This window comes from Lepidochelys olivacea, assembly GCF_965140295.1.
Source record: "Lepidochelys olivacea isolate rLepOli2 genome assembly, chromosome: 14".
Lineage (NCBI taxonomy): Eukaryota > Metazoa > Chordata > Testudines > Cheloniidae > Lepidochelys > Lepidochelys olivacea.
This window is the reverse complement of record NC_140424.1, coordinates 15,870,827-15,883,992: the sequence shown is the minus strand read 5'-3', so window position 1 is coordinate 15,883,992 and position 13,166 is coordinate 15,870,827. Positions and strand designations below refer to the sequence as shown.

The 13,166-nt window shown below is 47.7% G+C and overlaps 1 protein-coding gene across 1 annotated transcript; it reads left to right on the top strand.

Moving 5' to 3' along the window:
* The first annotated feature begins 3,825 nt into the window (after window positions 1–3,825).
* Window positions 3,826–12,066, top strand: MRPL38 (mitochondrial ribosomal protein L38). Its single transcript, XM_084646922.1, has 9 exons — window positions 3,826–3,943; window positions 5,546–5,725; window positions 7,326–7,460; window positions 7,558–7,766; window positions 8,179–8,251; window positions 9,195–9,240; window positions 9,738–9,896; window positions 10,563–10,699; window positions 11,375–12,066. Exons 1-9 carry the CDS (start codon window positions 3,877–3,879, stop codon window positions 11,509–11,511), a joined length of 1,143 nt encoding a protein of 380 aa, XP_084503048.1. The 5' UTR covers window positions 3,826–3,876; the 3' UTR covers window positions 11,512–12,066.
* The last annotated feature ends 1,100 nt before the right edge of the window (window positions 12,067–13,166 follow it).

Here is a 13,166-nt window from a genome sequence, read left to right as displayed (position 1 = left end):
TTGGAGACAGATCACTGGCCCCAGGTGTGGGGAGTAGGAAGCCCCACCAGGCTGAGCCCCACAGGTGAGCCAGCAGCAGTGCTGATGAAGGTTCAAGGGAAGGGTTGGGTTTGAATGACTCAGGGTTGGGTCAGGTTTGGGTGGCTGTGGTCTAGACGGGTTCGGGCCAGGCTTTAGGCCTGAGCAGGCTAGCAGAGATGCTGTGGGCTGCTGGCAGGTTCCGTACCTTTGGAGAAGAAGCTAGTTTGATTGGGAAGGGGAATTACGTTATTGGGGTTGGTAAAGGCGCATAGAGCCTTCCAATGCTGGGTCACTGCTTCAAATCCAGCCGAGGACCCTCGTGTCTGCAACATGTTGTGGATTCTCTCTCGGCCACGCATGTTCCGATTAGCCTGGCTTCCTGGCTGCTGATGCAGCATGGGAGGTGTCTCTTTGTTGCCGTCATGAGTGATTTAGTCAAAGAGCCATGGTGCTGCTCTCACATTAATACCAGAGCCGTTCTCCCACTCTGCTGTAAGAACACGATGACCTTGGATAAAGAACACAAGAGCCTCTTAGCTGCTAACGACGGGGAAGAGTGCTCGCCGTGCCAAATGTTTTCTGCTAGTCTGAAGACAAGCTTCAATTTTCATAACTCTCAAATGCAGCATGTACCCAAAGGGAGAAACTGGTCTCTTTGCATCTGCTCCTCACCACTCCCAGCTTTTGCGTTTATATTTTAAATAATACAGTAAAATCCAAATGCCTTGTAAGAAGAACAAAAGCCCTAGCCACTGAACAGAAGCTAGCGAAAGAACAGCACTCTTTCTTTTTCTTGGCTGCTCAATGGAGTAATTTACAGGGGGCTGTGCATTTAACCGCCCTTGTCATGCTCCATTATCATCCATTTGCCAACCCATCAAGGAGAGAAATGCTGCTTATTTGGGGTGCCATTTACGTGCTGAGTGATTGGAAGCAAAGAGAAGGTGAAGATAATGGGGATGGACAGATTCAAATACCACAGATTGGATTCTTATCTCGTTACGCCTGTGTAAATCTGGAGCAACTCAAATTGACTTCAGCGAAGTAACTCTAGATTGGTGTCAGCTCAGAATCTAGCCCTGTGCTTCTGTCGGAGTGAATTAAGGTGCAGCAGGGGACTAAGGGGGCTTGGACAGCGCCATGATCAGCTTCTGTGCCTGTGCATTATCGATCCCACAGTCTTCGAGTACAGCAGTGGCCCTGGCATTGTTCTGTTAGAGACAAAGGAGGAGACTATTTGGGGGGGGATGATTGACCTTTTTGGAGACAAGGCTGGTTTGATTCAGGGTCTAAATTGTTTCTGTGACTCCTCCTGTAATTGAGCTGTTTGTGGCCTTTGTTGCAGAGATGAGCCAGAGAGGATGGCAGGTGCTGCTCTCAGTGATATCAGTGCAATGCTGCTGAAGACGGAGAGGTGGAGTCAGTGGTGGAGCTGAGAAAAGAACCCAACAGGCTCATCTAAACCCCTGTGCACCAACACATTCAAATTAATCCAGATGCTACTTTTCGCATCCACCCCCGCCCCCCAATAGTCTCCTTCTTTGTCTCTAACATTCCTCAACTCTGTCTGATTCACACATAAGCTTCTGCCCAGTACAGGAGCCTGGCTGTGACAATTCCCCTTGCCACCTTGCAGAGATTGATGCTCTTGTGTGAGTGGAAGCTCGCCAGCATTTGATGCAGTTTTACTAATTCTGGCCCCGATCCATGGGTGTGGACTGCAGCACAGAGCTCCACTATAAACAAAGGGGCTCTCTGCAGGTGCAGGGGGTCTGTCTGCATGGGTCCCATTTCAGGAGCCTTAGTGCATAGTGGAACTACAGATATAACCACAAAGCAGTTAATCTTTGATGCATGGAGAGGACCTAACTGTATCCCCCTTATTTATTTCTGTAATGGGCCACAAGGGAGATGGTTTTGCTCTGAGTAGTTCCTCACACTGCTCCCTTCATCTCAATTGACCAACTCTTCATTTAATTACATCCCTTCCTAGCTCTTTTTATTTCTAATTAAGACAATGTGTCAGGTAATTACAATCATGTTTGTCTTTGAGACACTCAATGACCTGGGCCCAGGGTATCCAAAAGATTGGAAAGCTCCAGGATGAAGACCATAGTTGTCAATGGCACTCCTCTGGCTCAATGGAATGGCAGGTTCCAGCTTTCCTGTGTCGGAAACTCAGCGTTCTTGGGGGCCAGTCCCAGCCTGTGAAATGAACTGGCCCAGGAACTAAGGACCACCACTCACCTCACCACCTCCACTCCAAGTGTAAGGCACCTGTCTTCTCAAACACAAACCCAGAGCAGCGTGTACATTTAAAAAAAAATCCTCCACAAAATAAAGCCCACCATTGCATAGACAGTTCTCCGCCGAGAGAGAACAAACTGAGTGTAACAGATGTTAGTCACAGTGCTCAGCGGAAGGCACATTAAGGTGAGAACCTATATAGACGAGGATAGTCTGCAGAGCCTAAATTCCTTCTACTAGGACAATACAAGGCTGTTCTGTTCTAGGACAGCGCTGAATGATACAGTAACAGGAGAGATGGAGAAGACCTTTAGGTCATCCAGTCCATCCCCTCTGCTACTGCAGGACAGAGTGGTACATATGGTAGTGAGACATGAAAAACTAAATGCCACATTGCACATGTGCTCACACTGGAGCTGTGCTTTGTGCTGGGATTTCTATGCTAATGAGGGGCCCTGAAATGCACACAGTATTGCAGATGCAGTCACATCAGAACCCCAAAGTGGAGGATTACTGCCTCTCAGCTCTGTGAACTGAGGAGTCAAGTAACATGTACTGTCCACAATTGGGACATAAAAACTGCCAGACTGGACCAGACCCATGATCCATGTGGTCAGTCCCGTATCCTGTCTCTGCCAGCAGACAGCATCTGGGAGTGAACCGATGAAGTGAGCTGTAGCCCACGAAAGCTTATGCTCAAATAAATTGGTTAGTCTCTAAGGTGCCACAAGTACTCCTTTTCTTTTTGCGAATACAGACTAACACGGCTGCTACTCTGAAACCTAGAGGGGATGTGATCCGTGTACTGCTTTGGGATGAAGGCAGTATTGCCAACCTCAAGCATTCAAATATCATATCAGGCCCCCAACATTTCATGGGATTTAAAAAAAACTAATAATGGGGGAGTTCTATTAATTTGTCATCTGGTTTCTGAATCTTTTGGTTGCACTCACTTCCCATTTTCAAGTTTTTCTCTGACAAAAAAATCACAAGGACTAGAAACTTAAAAAAAAAAAGAAAAGGACAGATTCTCACATGATCACCTGACTCCAGCAGTCCGAGCTTTACGAAATATATCAACAAGTGTGGGATTGGTGATACAATCACAAGACCTAGCAATGCTGGAAAAGGCACCATCATCTTTACCAAGCGTACTACAGGCAGCAGCTAGTAGCCCTGCTTGCAGGTAAGATTGCCCAGCAGTTCCCTTTATATAGCAATGAGAATGACTCAACGCTCCTCCCAGGCTCCTGGCGTGGTCTCCACCAGCAAGCCCACTGCCCTTCACTGCAGCCTGCAACCCACCAGCCAAACTCTTCCTGTGAGTGACACGCCAGCCTGCAGCTGTTAATCAGGACCCCATTTTGTAGCTGGCAATCTTACTTGCCTTGGTGAAATAAATACATGGCAGCGCTCTGCCTGGGGTTGGGAGTGTCTAGTCCTTCACCCCATAATGAGGCTGTACCTGCTTTTTAGGTATATTTTGTAACATTTTCAGTCAGGCACTAGCTCGGGCAGCCCTTCCAGCCCCATCTCTCGCACACGTAATGCGGGGCATGCTGTGCCCCGGCGGGGGCTTCTAGTCATTGGCGTCGCAGCGCTGGCAAAATGGCGGCGCCCATACTGAGCGCGGCGCTGTACGGAATACGGACCGGGCGGGCGTTCAGTACCGCTGGTGAATGACCGCTCTTATCCCCGGAGCCACGCGGCGCTCGGGCCCCTGGGGCTGACTCGCCGGGCGGAGCGGGAGCACGGGGGCTGGTGCGCCCGGGGTGGGGGGCTGAGCTCTCGGGTGCCTGAGTTCCCGAGATACATATGGGGGCAGCCGCCTGTTCTGGGATTCCGGGGTGGGTGGGCTCTCGGACACCTGGGTTCCCTTCTCCCTCGCTGTGTGTGGGAGGCTTGTGTCCCAGAGTTTCAAAGAGGGGCAGCGTCTCGGACGCCTGGGTTCCCTTCCCAGCTGTCACTCGCTATACAGGGCGGCCATCTGTCCCAGGGTTTGAGAGGGGCAGCGTCTCGGACGCCTGGGTTCCCTTCCCAGCTGTCACTCACTATGCAGGGCGGCCATCTGTCCCAGGGTTTCAGAGCGGGGACAGCCCTTTGCACATCTGGGCTCCCTTCCCAGCTCCCACTTGCTGTGTGGGCGGTTGCCTGTCCTGAGCTGCCCCAGTCCCTACTAATGACAGACATGCAGCTTGCTGGATGTTCCGGGGCCTGTAACCCCCTTTAGGGCCATGGTGGCATCAGAGTGCTGGTTCAGTGTGGTGGTGACATCTCTCTGCCTGCTGCAGTTTCTGCGAGTGACATAGCAGGAGTGCAGTGGGATGGGGAATTGATGTAGCATCTCAGCACATGGTCACCCCGTTGCTGTGCTGGCCATTGGGGGCTCGCTTCCTTCCTTACCCATTTGTAAAACATGCATAAAGAACACTGGCCTGTGCAGCTACAAGTAGGGTTCCCACCTGCTCTGAATTTGGGAGGTAATATCAAACTTACTGCACTGATCCCATGGTGTGCTGGATCACCCCCAAAATTACTAGGGGCTGAGAATAAGCAACGTATTTTGATCTTAATATAAATTCAAAGCCCTCCACAGAACTGGCTCAGGTTACTGGAGAAACAATCCATTTCTGCGTGGCCATGACTATCCTCAATAGTTATGTAATGGAAAGGTCCACTTGTAAGCACGAGGAATGGCGCTGTCTCAGCAGCTGGCCGGGACGGTAGAACTTGGTCCTGGAACCCATCGGAGTGTTCACATATTTCGCTGCCTTGAAAACAATTTTTTAAAAGTGTATGTGGGGGAAGAGGGGTAATTTAAAAACACACCAAGGAGGAAAATTTAACCTACCCTTCCCACAAAATTAAACTGCCCAGGTACCATGGTGATGAGCAGAGTGTATAAACCTCAGTAGAGTGTGTTGGAAATGGTAGAAACTTGTCCTTGATATCAAAGTTTGGTTTTTTTCGCACTTTTCCCTTAAGGATGTTAAAGTACTGTACAAAGGTTAATGGACTGAGCCTCACATGCACTGCTGTATATCATCATCTTACGGATAGAGAAGCTGAGAGAACAGAAATTAAGCTTCTGGCCCGAGGCTACAGCAGGCTGGGGGTACAGCTGGGAATAAAACCCAGGTCTCCTAACTTCCAGGGCTATGCTGTAGTCACAAAACCATCCTTGTACTGTTCGTCCAGTCTAAGCCTGCTCTGATCTTGTCTGTCTAGCATGTGATTGTCAGTGTCTTTGGAAAATGAAAACCTCCTGTGTTTTCAGCTGCTCTCTGCAAGCGGGCAGCCCCTCTAGGGCCAATGCCTAATGAAGACATAGATGTCAGCAACTTGGAGACATTGGAGAAATACCGCAGCTTCACTCGCTATTTCAAAGTGGCTGAAAAGGAGAGTAAGAAGACTCACTGGTGGCAAACATACAGGAAGCATATCGCACCAGAGCAAGGTACCTAAGGGGAAGGAGATGAGTTACTTTCCAATTCTGTTGCTGGAGGGAAGGGGGAGCTATTTGTAGGCCAGTAGTTATGCATGTAGCACCAAAATGTGCTCCACAAGGGATTGATCAAACACTTGTGTGGGTAGTAGACCCCTTGCTGCTGTAGAAATTTGCAAAGGCTATGCTCCCTTCAAGGAAACTGACTAGAATTTTCCTCTTAAAGGAAAGGGCTTGCCAGATGCAACTAAATCTTTGTCTTCCTTTGACTCAAAGATTAAGGAGGAGAGTAAGGAAGCTATTTCTTGGGGCTCCTGTAATACAAAGGAAAATAAATGATAAGGTCTCCAAGCTCTCCTTTTGAAGTTTGTAGGTTTTTAGTTTCTAATGATGTATTATATTTATTTTAATTCATAAAACAGGTAGTGAGCACCCACCCTGTGCTCACAGTCCCAGATCCTCAAAGATAGGAGCTGAAATGCCTTTGGGCCTGAGTGCCTTTCCACCACTTAGTTTTCAGTTAACCAAGCCAGATAATGAGCTGTGTTTCACACCTAAAAGTAAATAACCACCTACAAGCATTGTAAACTCAAAATTCCCTTCTTGTAAAAGGCATAACAGCTCATAACCTCTCCAACCCATCCCTTCCCAAATGCTATAGAGCAAAGTCATCTCGAAAGAGCATCTGACTTATTATTCTCATTTATCTAACAATAACCCTAATAGACAAAGATTGGTTTTATATAATGCCATAGTGAGGTGAAAGACACATCCAGCTGTCCTTTGTAAGGAGGTAATATTATAAGCCAGATATTGTTTGAGTGCTGTCAGTGTGCTTGGCATTGTATAAACATAAGGAAGATACAATCCCAAAATTTAGTCTAAATTAGACCTACAGTACAGCTTAGGTGATTGTAAAGCAGGGAGTGGAAATACCCATGGGTGTATCTGTAGACCTGTTTAACGGGCTTGATACTTACTCAAGCAAAACTCAGTCTTAAATGAGCTTCAGCGAGAGTGTGAGGTACTTTTTATCGTTAGATGTCTCCAAATCTTTTGCAAAGCATTGTTAGATACTGGGGTTGTAATGGTTGCATAGACAGAATAGCCAACACTCATGCACTAGCTCCCCGATTGACTAGAGCATCAGAATCAGTTGTACTGAGAAGTCGTGGCTAACGTTCCACTTGAGTTATTCCTTACGTGCTTTCTGGGAAAGTGCCTTGGGATTTTTATCTTCTACGAGAGACTGGCAGAAGGGACCCTGTTCCATGTCCCACTTGAAGGAGGGCACCTGTAACAGGATTGTGCTTTAGTAGTAGCACTGACAACACTAGATGTTTCAGTGGTATCAGAGTCTCATTTGCCGGGCAGCTAGAATATATGGCATGGACCAAATACTATCCCAGTCTTGTTATGAGTTCCATGCAGGCACAGGGCTCTGTCTGCACAGAGCTCATTGCAGGATCAGGGCTTATGTCTGTAATTCATCTGATTGTTTGTATCCCTCATGCATTTTTGGTTTGTCTGTCACACTTGCCCATGACTGCTGGACAGAAAGAACAGAATGGGGCTTATTTTAGGTTTCTCACTTACATGATTTTGACCTTAGATGAAGAGGCAAAGATAGACATTGGCCTGCCTTACTACAGACCACCACGGGCAAAGCAACTGAAGGAGAGAAAAGAGATATTGAAACAGAACCGCCAGAGTGTGGAAATGGAAAGAGCATCCCGCCTCAGGACATGTATGTACCCTGCAGTCTTGGTTTCCTCTTCTTCTGTATCTGTGGTGGCTTTGACAACCCTTCCACGTATCTCACTACTCCTTATTTGCAATTGCAGTGGTGATTCCACTTGACGAAGTCAAGGCAGAGTGGGAGAAAACCAATGGCCTGTTGCATAAGCAGCGTGTCGCTGAGCACTACGGGATATACCGCGATATGTTTGACAAAGCCATATTCATCCCCAGAGTGGTTCTGCGAGTAGAATACAACCTAGATGATGAGCATGTCATGCCAGTATATCATGGGAACTTTGTGACGCCCACCGAGGTATCTTATAATTGATCACTAGGAAGTGTGCCCACACAAGGTTTAACTAGCCTGACAGCACAGATGTTTACTTTAAGAGGAATGTTCTTTTACAATGGAAAATCATATGCTTTAGAAATACTTCTAGTTAAGATAAGGAAAGAGCATTACAATGGATTCATTTTTAAATGAAATGGCAAACTTGCTTTTAATAAAACTCCCCTGCCTTTCCTGATGGAAATTGGTTCGTTCTGTGGCAAAGCCAGATTTGATTTGTTCTGTCAGGGCTGTTTTTATTGTACAGGTTATGTCAGAGTGACTAATTCAGATTCTCTGGTTTTCAAAAAGAAACTAATTTTAATGCAAACAATCCTTTGGAGCTTTTACTGGGGATTCTTACGTTCGCGACTGTCTCGTTACATTGCTTATTTAGGCTTCCAGTCCCCCAGAAGTGATATATGAGGCAGATGAAGGCTCCCTGTGGACTCTGCTGCTCACTAATCTGGGTGTGTATCAAGACTTTCAAGAACTGCCTTAAACTGGATGTTTCTATCCTCTTTTTGTTTTGAAAATCTTATTACTTTGGGCTGCGTAACCTGAGCAATGCAGTGGGGTGGTCATTCCGTAGGGATTGTTCAGCCACACCTGCAAAATCACTCCAGAAACTGTACATAGAATGATTAGAATGGAAAGATCTGCTTGGCAGAAGGTGGTGGAGCTGTATGAAGGAATAGCAATACTCTGCTCCTCTGGCCCACCTTTAATCGGGGGGATTAGTCATTTTGCAAAATGACATGTGAATGCTAAATAGTGTCACAATTTTCTTTACATACACTGAAGAGTTCAGCCTTGCAAAATCTCTGTGAGGATGGCAATACTGTGCCCATTTTTCAGGCAGAGAAATAGAGAATGGTGAAATGATTTGCCCAGTGTCTGACACACTGAAAGGGAAGCCAGGAAAAGAAAGCTGGTTTCCTGACTCCCAATCTTGTGTGTAACTGGAAGACTGTCCTCCTCTGCACGTCTCATACACAGAGCTTTATATTTCCAAAATGTTCTTACCAACATTAACTGATTTCCACAACATCCTTGTGAAGTAGGTAAGTCAGTATCTCTGTCCCCGTTTTATGGATTAGGGAATCGAGGTGCAGCAACGTTAAGTGACTCCCCCATGGTCACGTAGTGAGTCTGTGTCGACACAGAGGTTGGAACTCAGGGGTTGCTGGCTCACAGCCTTGACCTCCATCCTCTGGGGACTTGTTCCAGTTGTTCTTCTGACACAATAAAGGGTTGGTAGAGAGCAGCTGAAAGGTCTGGAGAAATCATCCCCTTTTCCTGTTGGACCTAGGGAATTCTGGCTTTGGAGAAGATCCTATCAATAAGGCAGCAGGCGAACAAATAGTACTGTCATTAAGACATGTTTTTCTCTGTGTGTGTGTGTGTGTGCAGATGGACACCTGCGAGACGCTGATTCTGAGTACGTCCACTGGCTGGTGTGAGTATTGCAAACCAATACATCTGTGCAATGCATGTGGATCAGGGACTTCAGCCCCGGCCTCCTAAGCCCTGTGAGAGGAAAAATGATCAAAGAAATGGTGAAAGAGCTTCCCAACAGAGCTTTGAAATGTTGTTGCCACAAAGACAAAATCTGTCAAACATCGACCTGGCTTTTCCCTGATCATCTGGCCTGCGTAGCGCTGGTCAGACATCTGTCCTGGAGCACTGTTAATGCTAAAGCTAGAGTAGTTCCAGGAATGGTTACTGTTTTCTGTTTAGATCTATGGATGTGATTTGTGGCTTCCCTTGACTAGGTCTGTCTCCAGTAGCTGTATGCTTGCTATGACAGGGAATAGCCCACAGCTACACAAGGGGAGAGCAGGCCACAGATCTTCCCACGCACAACTTCAATGCTATGGTTTTGATTAGAGATGGCGAAAAGAAAAGAAAACCAGTCACTTGGATAATGACTGAAAAATTTCTTGCACTTCACAGGACTAACATTCCAGGCAACAACGTAGATTCGGGGAAAGAGATTTGCCATTACTTCCCCCCATTCCCTGCCAAGGGAACTGGCTACCACCGCTTTGTCTTCCTCCTCTTCAAGCAGGACCAACCAATCGATTTCATTGAAGATGTTCGGCCGACCCCATGGTAACTTTGAATCTTGAATCCCTGTCAGGTTCTTGTGCCCTGTGTGATCATAGCGCACAAAGCTGATCTCTCAACTGAAAAAATCCCGCTGCTCTCTGAAAACATTTTACTCACTGAGATTACTTGTAACAATAACTGACCGTAATTGAAAGGTGATTTCCCTCTGTTTCAGCTTGTTTCCTTTGCACTTGGGACAGTGCTGGCTGCATAGTCAGTTTTGCTGTTTCCCTTGCTTATTTATTTCCACTAACAAAACAAATTCTCCGCAGGTTGTATGCGCAGCTGGTCTGTGAGGACACATGATGGTATTACTGCTACCACAGCCTGCCCCATTTCACCCACCTGTTATACCTTTCCTTAAATGAAGGCCCCAGTCCTGCAGGGGGATCAGTATGGAAGACGCTTGCACCTCCATGGCATCCCATTGACTTTGCCGGTAGAACAGGATGTTAAGAAAATGACTTGCCAGATTGAAGTGACAAGGCCAATTTATGTATGGCTGGTATGCTTCCACCTCAGGCTGCCTAGGGAGTTTGACTTTCAATAGCCATGTAGGTTTCTCTCCTGGGGTCTGTTTCTTCTCTATCTCTGCAGAATCTGTGGTGATGCTGGCTTGTTAGCCATGAAAAAGAGAGACCCATCCCTGTATTCCTGTCTTGTTTTCAGCCACAGTCTCAAGATGAGAACCTTCAAGACATTTGACTTCTACAAGAAGCACCAGAACGATATGACGCCAGCTGGGCTGGCATTTTTCCAGTGCCAATGGGATGATTCCGTTACTAACATCTTTCACAACCATCTCAGTAAGAAACTCACTTTATAGGGTTACAGGGCAGTGGCTGTTGCATGGGGCGGGGGTCCCCAGTCAAGCATAACTAAATGTATCCTGTAGGAGACAAAGTCATTTGGTAGGACCTGGAGTTGGGAAAGGAGGACAAGGGGATGAAAGCTGTTTGCTCAAATGTCATACACTTGACTTAAATCAACCAGGGCCATGGGGGCTCTCTGTGATGGAGCAGATGAGGGTTCCTGGAGGCATGGGCGTGTCTGAGCGTGGGGTGAATGCTAAGGTTGGTTCTGAATGTCCCCCTTTGGGACAGTTGCTCTAACTGGTTTCTAGATAGCCATGTATCACTAGCACTTTAGTTTGACACTGGGGACATTTACAGTTGAGAATTAAAAGCAGTCGCCTTCTCTTTCAAAGGTCGCAGTGTGCCCATGGCAGTCTAAGGGAACAGCCTTACTGTGGTGGGCTTTGAATCCCATTTCGACTGGGCACTTTAAAATAACAATGGGAGATCACATGGTGGAGAGAACTACACGTGTGTTTTTGATCTATCGTTAGTCTCCCGTTCTGCCCAACGAGGGAGACGTGGCATCTTCGGAACGATGGAGAGTGGGCGGAGCCTGGTGTGTTGGTGTGCAGGGTTAGATTTTGAGCTGTCTCTTGGCTAACGTTCAGCATTGTCCCTTTGCAGACATGAAGGAGCCAGTGTTTGAGTTTGTGCGGCCTCCTGTGTATCACCCCCCTCAGAAGAAGTTTCCGCACCTGCAGCCTCTGAGGTACCTGGATAGGTACAGGGACAGCCACGAGCCCACGTATGGCATTTACTGAGGAGTTTGCCACCTCTCCAGGAGGTCCAGGCCATTGGGGCAGGAATACTCTATCTTCTCCAGATGCGTCAAATGACTGTGCTGTGTGGGATGCTCCATGTCTCTGGGAGAGGGGAGTGGGGACTTCTGGAATCACAGCATTGGCAGTTACCTGGTCAAAAGCCTTGTTAATAGAGAGTATTTATGGCCATGAGAGGGTATCCATCTCCCCTCTGAAGGACTTTGAGCCAGATGCTAGTGGTAGCTGAATGGCCCAGTGTCCTCCAAGGGCACCGTGTCTCATGTCACTGCAGGAGCCAGAGCTCTAAGCATAGGTTTACCAAGGCTGACTCAGTCTGGTTAGCCAGTTCAGATCATGTATTTGTGCAGTGACAGAAAAATAACCTCATCTAAATCCAACCCAGTGATCTGTGCAACCTGGCAGAGGCAGAACTGTCCATCCGGTCCGTCTCCTCTTTCCCCTGCCATGAACTTCCCAGGGCTGGGATCCTGAGCGGCATCCTTCATATTTTCATACAGATATTTAAAAAATCTGAATAAACCCTTTCCAAGCGAAGCTGGTGACGTGACTGGGTGAGAGTCGCTATCAGCTTTGGGGAACCCACAGGGATCCTGCCAGCAGCTAATGCAGCAGTTCGAAATGTATTGGGTTCTTTGTGCATTTCAGGACTGATGGGATCAATGCTCGATGCTGAACGGCAGCCTCTTGCTGCTCTGGACCCTCACTCCCCCGCCCCTCTTGGTCACTGCCATGTGGGAGGAAATGCTGGTACAGCGGGGGTTTGAAATAGAGGTCACATTAGGATGACCAGGCTGCCTCGAGTTTGAGAATGGGAGTGAAGGGGCTGGGTCCTACCCCCAAATGAAGAGAACACAAACTCCAGGTATGGTCCAAACTCACCTCCTTCCTCGTAGGCCATGGACGAGGTCTGTATGTTGTTAGTAGATATGGATCAAAACCAGAACTCAAATCTGCCTGGGTTTGGGCTGAGACCCGTTGGCACACCAGTGGGTACGGGATGCTTACATCACAGGCAGCAGTGCGTCTGCTGTGTAGATACACGGTGCCTTCCAATCACCAGTACTCTGACTCCAGCACCTATCCCCAACCTTAAATTAACCCCCCCACCCCCCCATAATATCAACACCCCTGCTCCAACTCTCCAGGACTCCAGCTGCATATTCCCTGCAATACCTTCTGTTCACAGGGGCTGCCTGTCACTGTATCTGAGGTATCCCTCTTGTTAAAGGAGTAAGAGTACCGACAAAAGACATTTAGTGGCTGAGTATCCGCCCTTCTCCATAACTACTTCTGTGCCACAACGATGGATGCACCAACGGCCAGGCCAGCAGGCTGCCCTGGGATTTCTTCTTTCTGCCGCCTCAGGCAGCCTACAAATCTCTGCTCAGAGTGCAATACCTCTCTGAGGGTGGGACACGGCTGCTGAGGGAGCACAGGGAGTTTATTGGCCACTCTCTGTCTGTATTGGGATACGATTGGCCTGATTTTCCTCTAAATCAAACCACAGACCACCTGGTGCTGCAGGGAGAGTACAGGCAGCAGCTTACTTGATATGTGGGGAGTCTGTGTAGCCTGGAGTCTTGCAGAAATAAGAGCCTCAGAGAGAGGTCTTTAGGGGGGAGAGTGGAGGCCTG

What these genes read in the sequence shown, in the direction of transcription:
- MRPL38 (XM_084646922.1), top strand. Translation starts at nt 3,877, where the DNA reads ATGGCGGCGCCCATACTGAGCGCGGCGCTGTACGGAATACGGACCGGG. An exon ending in AGCATCCCGCCTCAGGACAT is followed by an intron (nt 7,461 to 7,557) that starts GTATGTACCCTG and finishes TTGCAATTGCAG; the next exon opens with TGGTGATTCCACTTGACGAA. An exon ending in GATGTTCGGCCGACCCCATG is followed by an intron (nt 9,897 to 10,562) that starts GTAACTTTGAAT and finishes TCTTGTTTTCAG; the next exon opens with CCACAGTCTCAAGATGAGAA.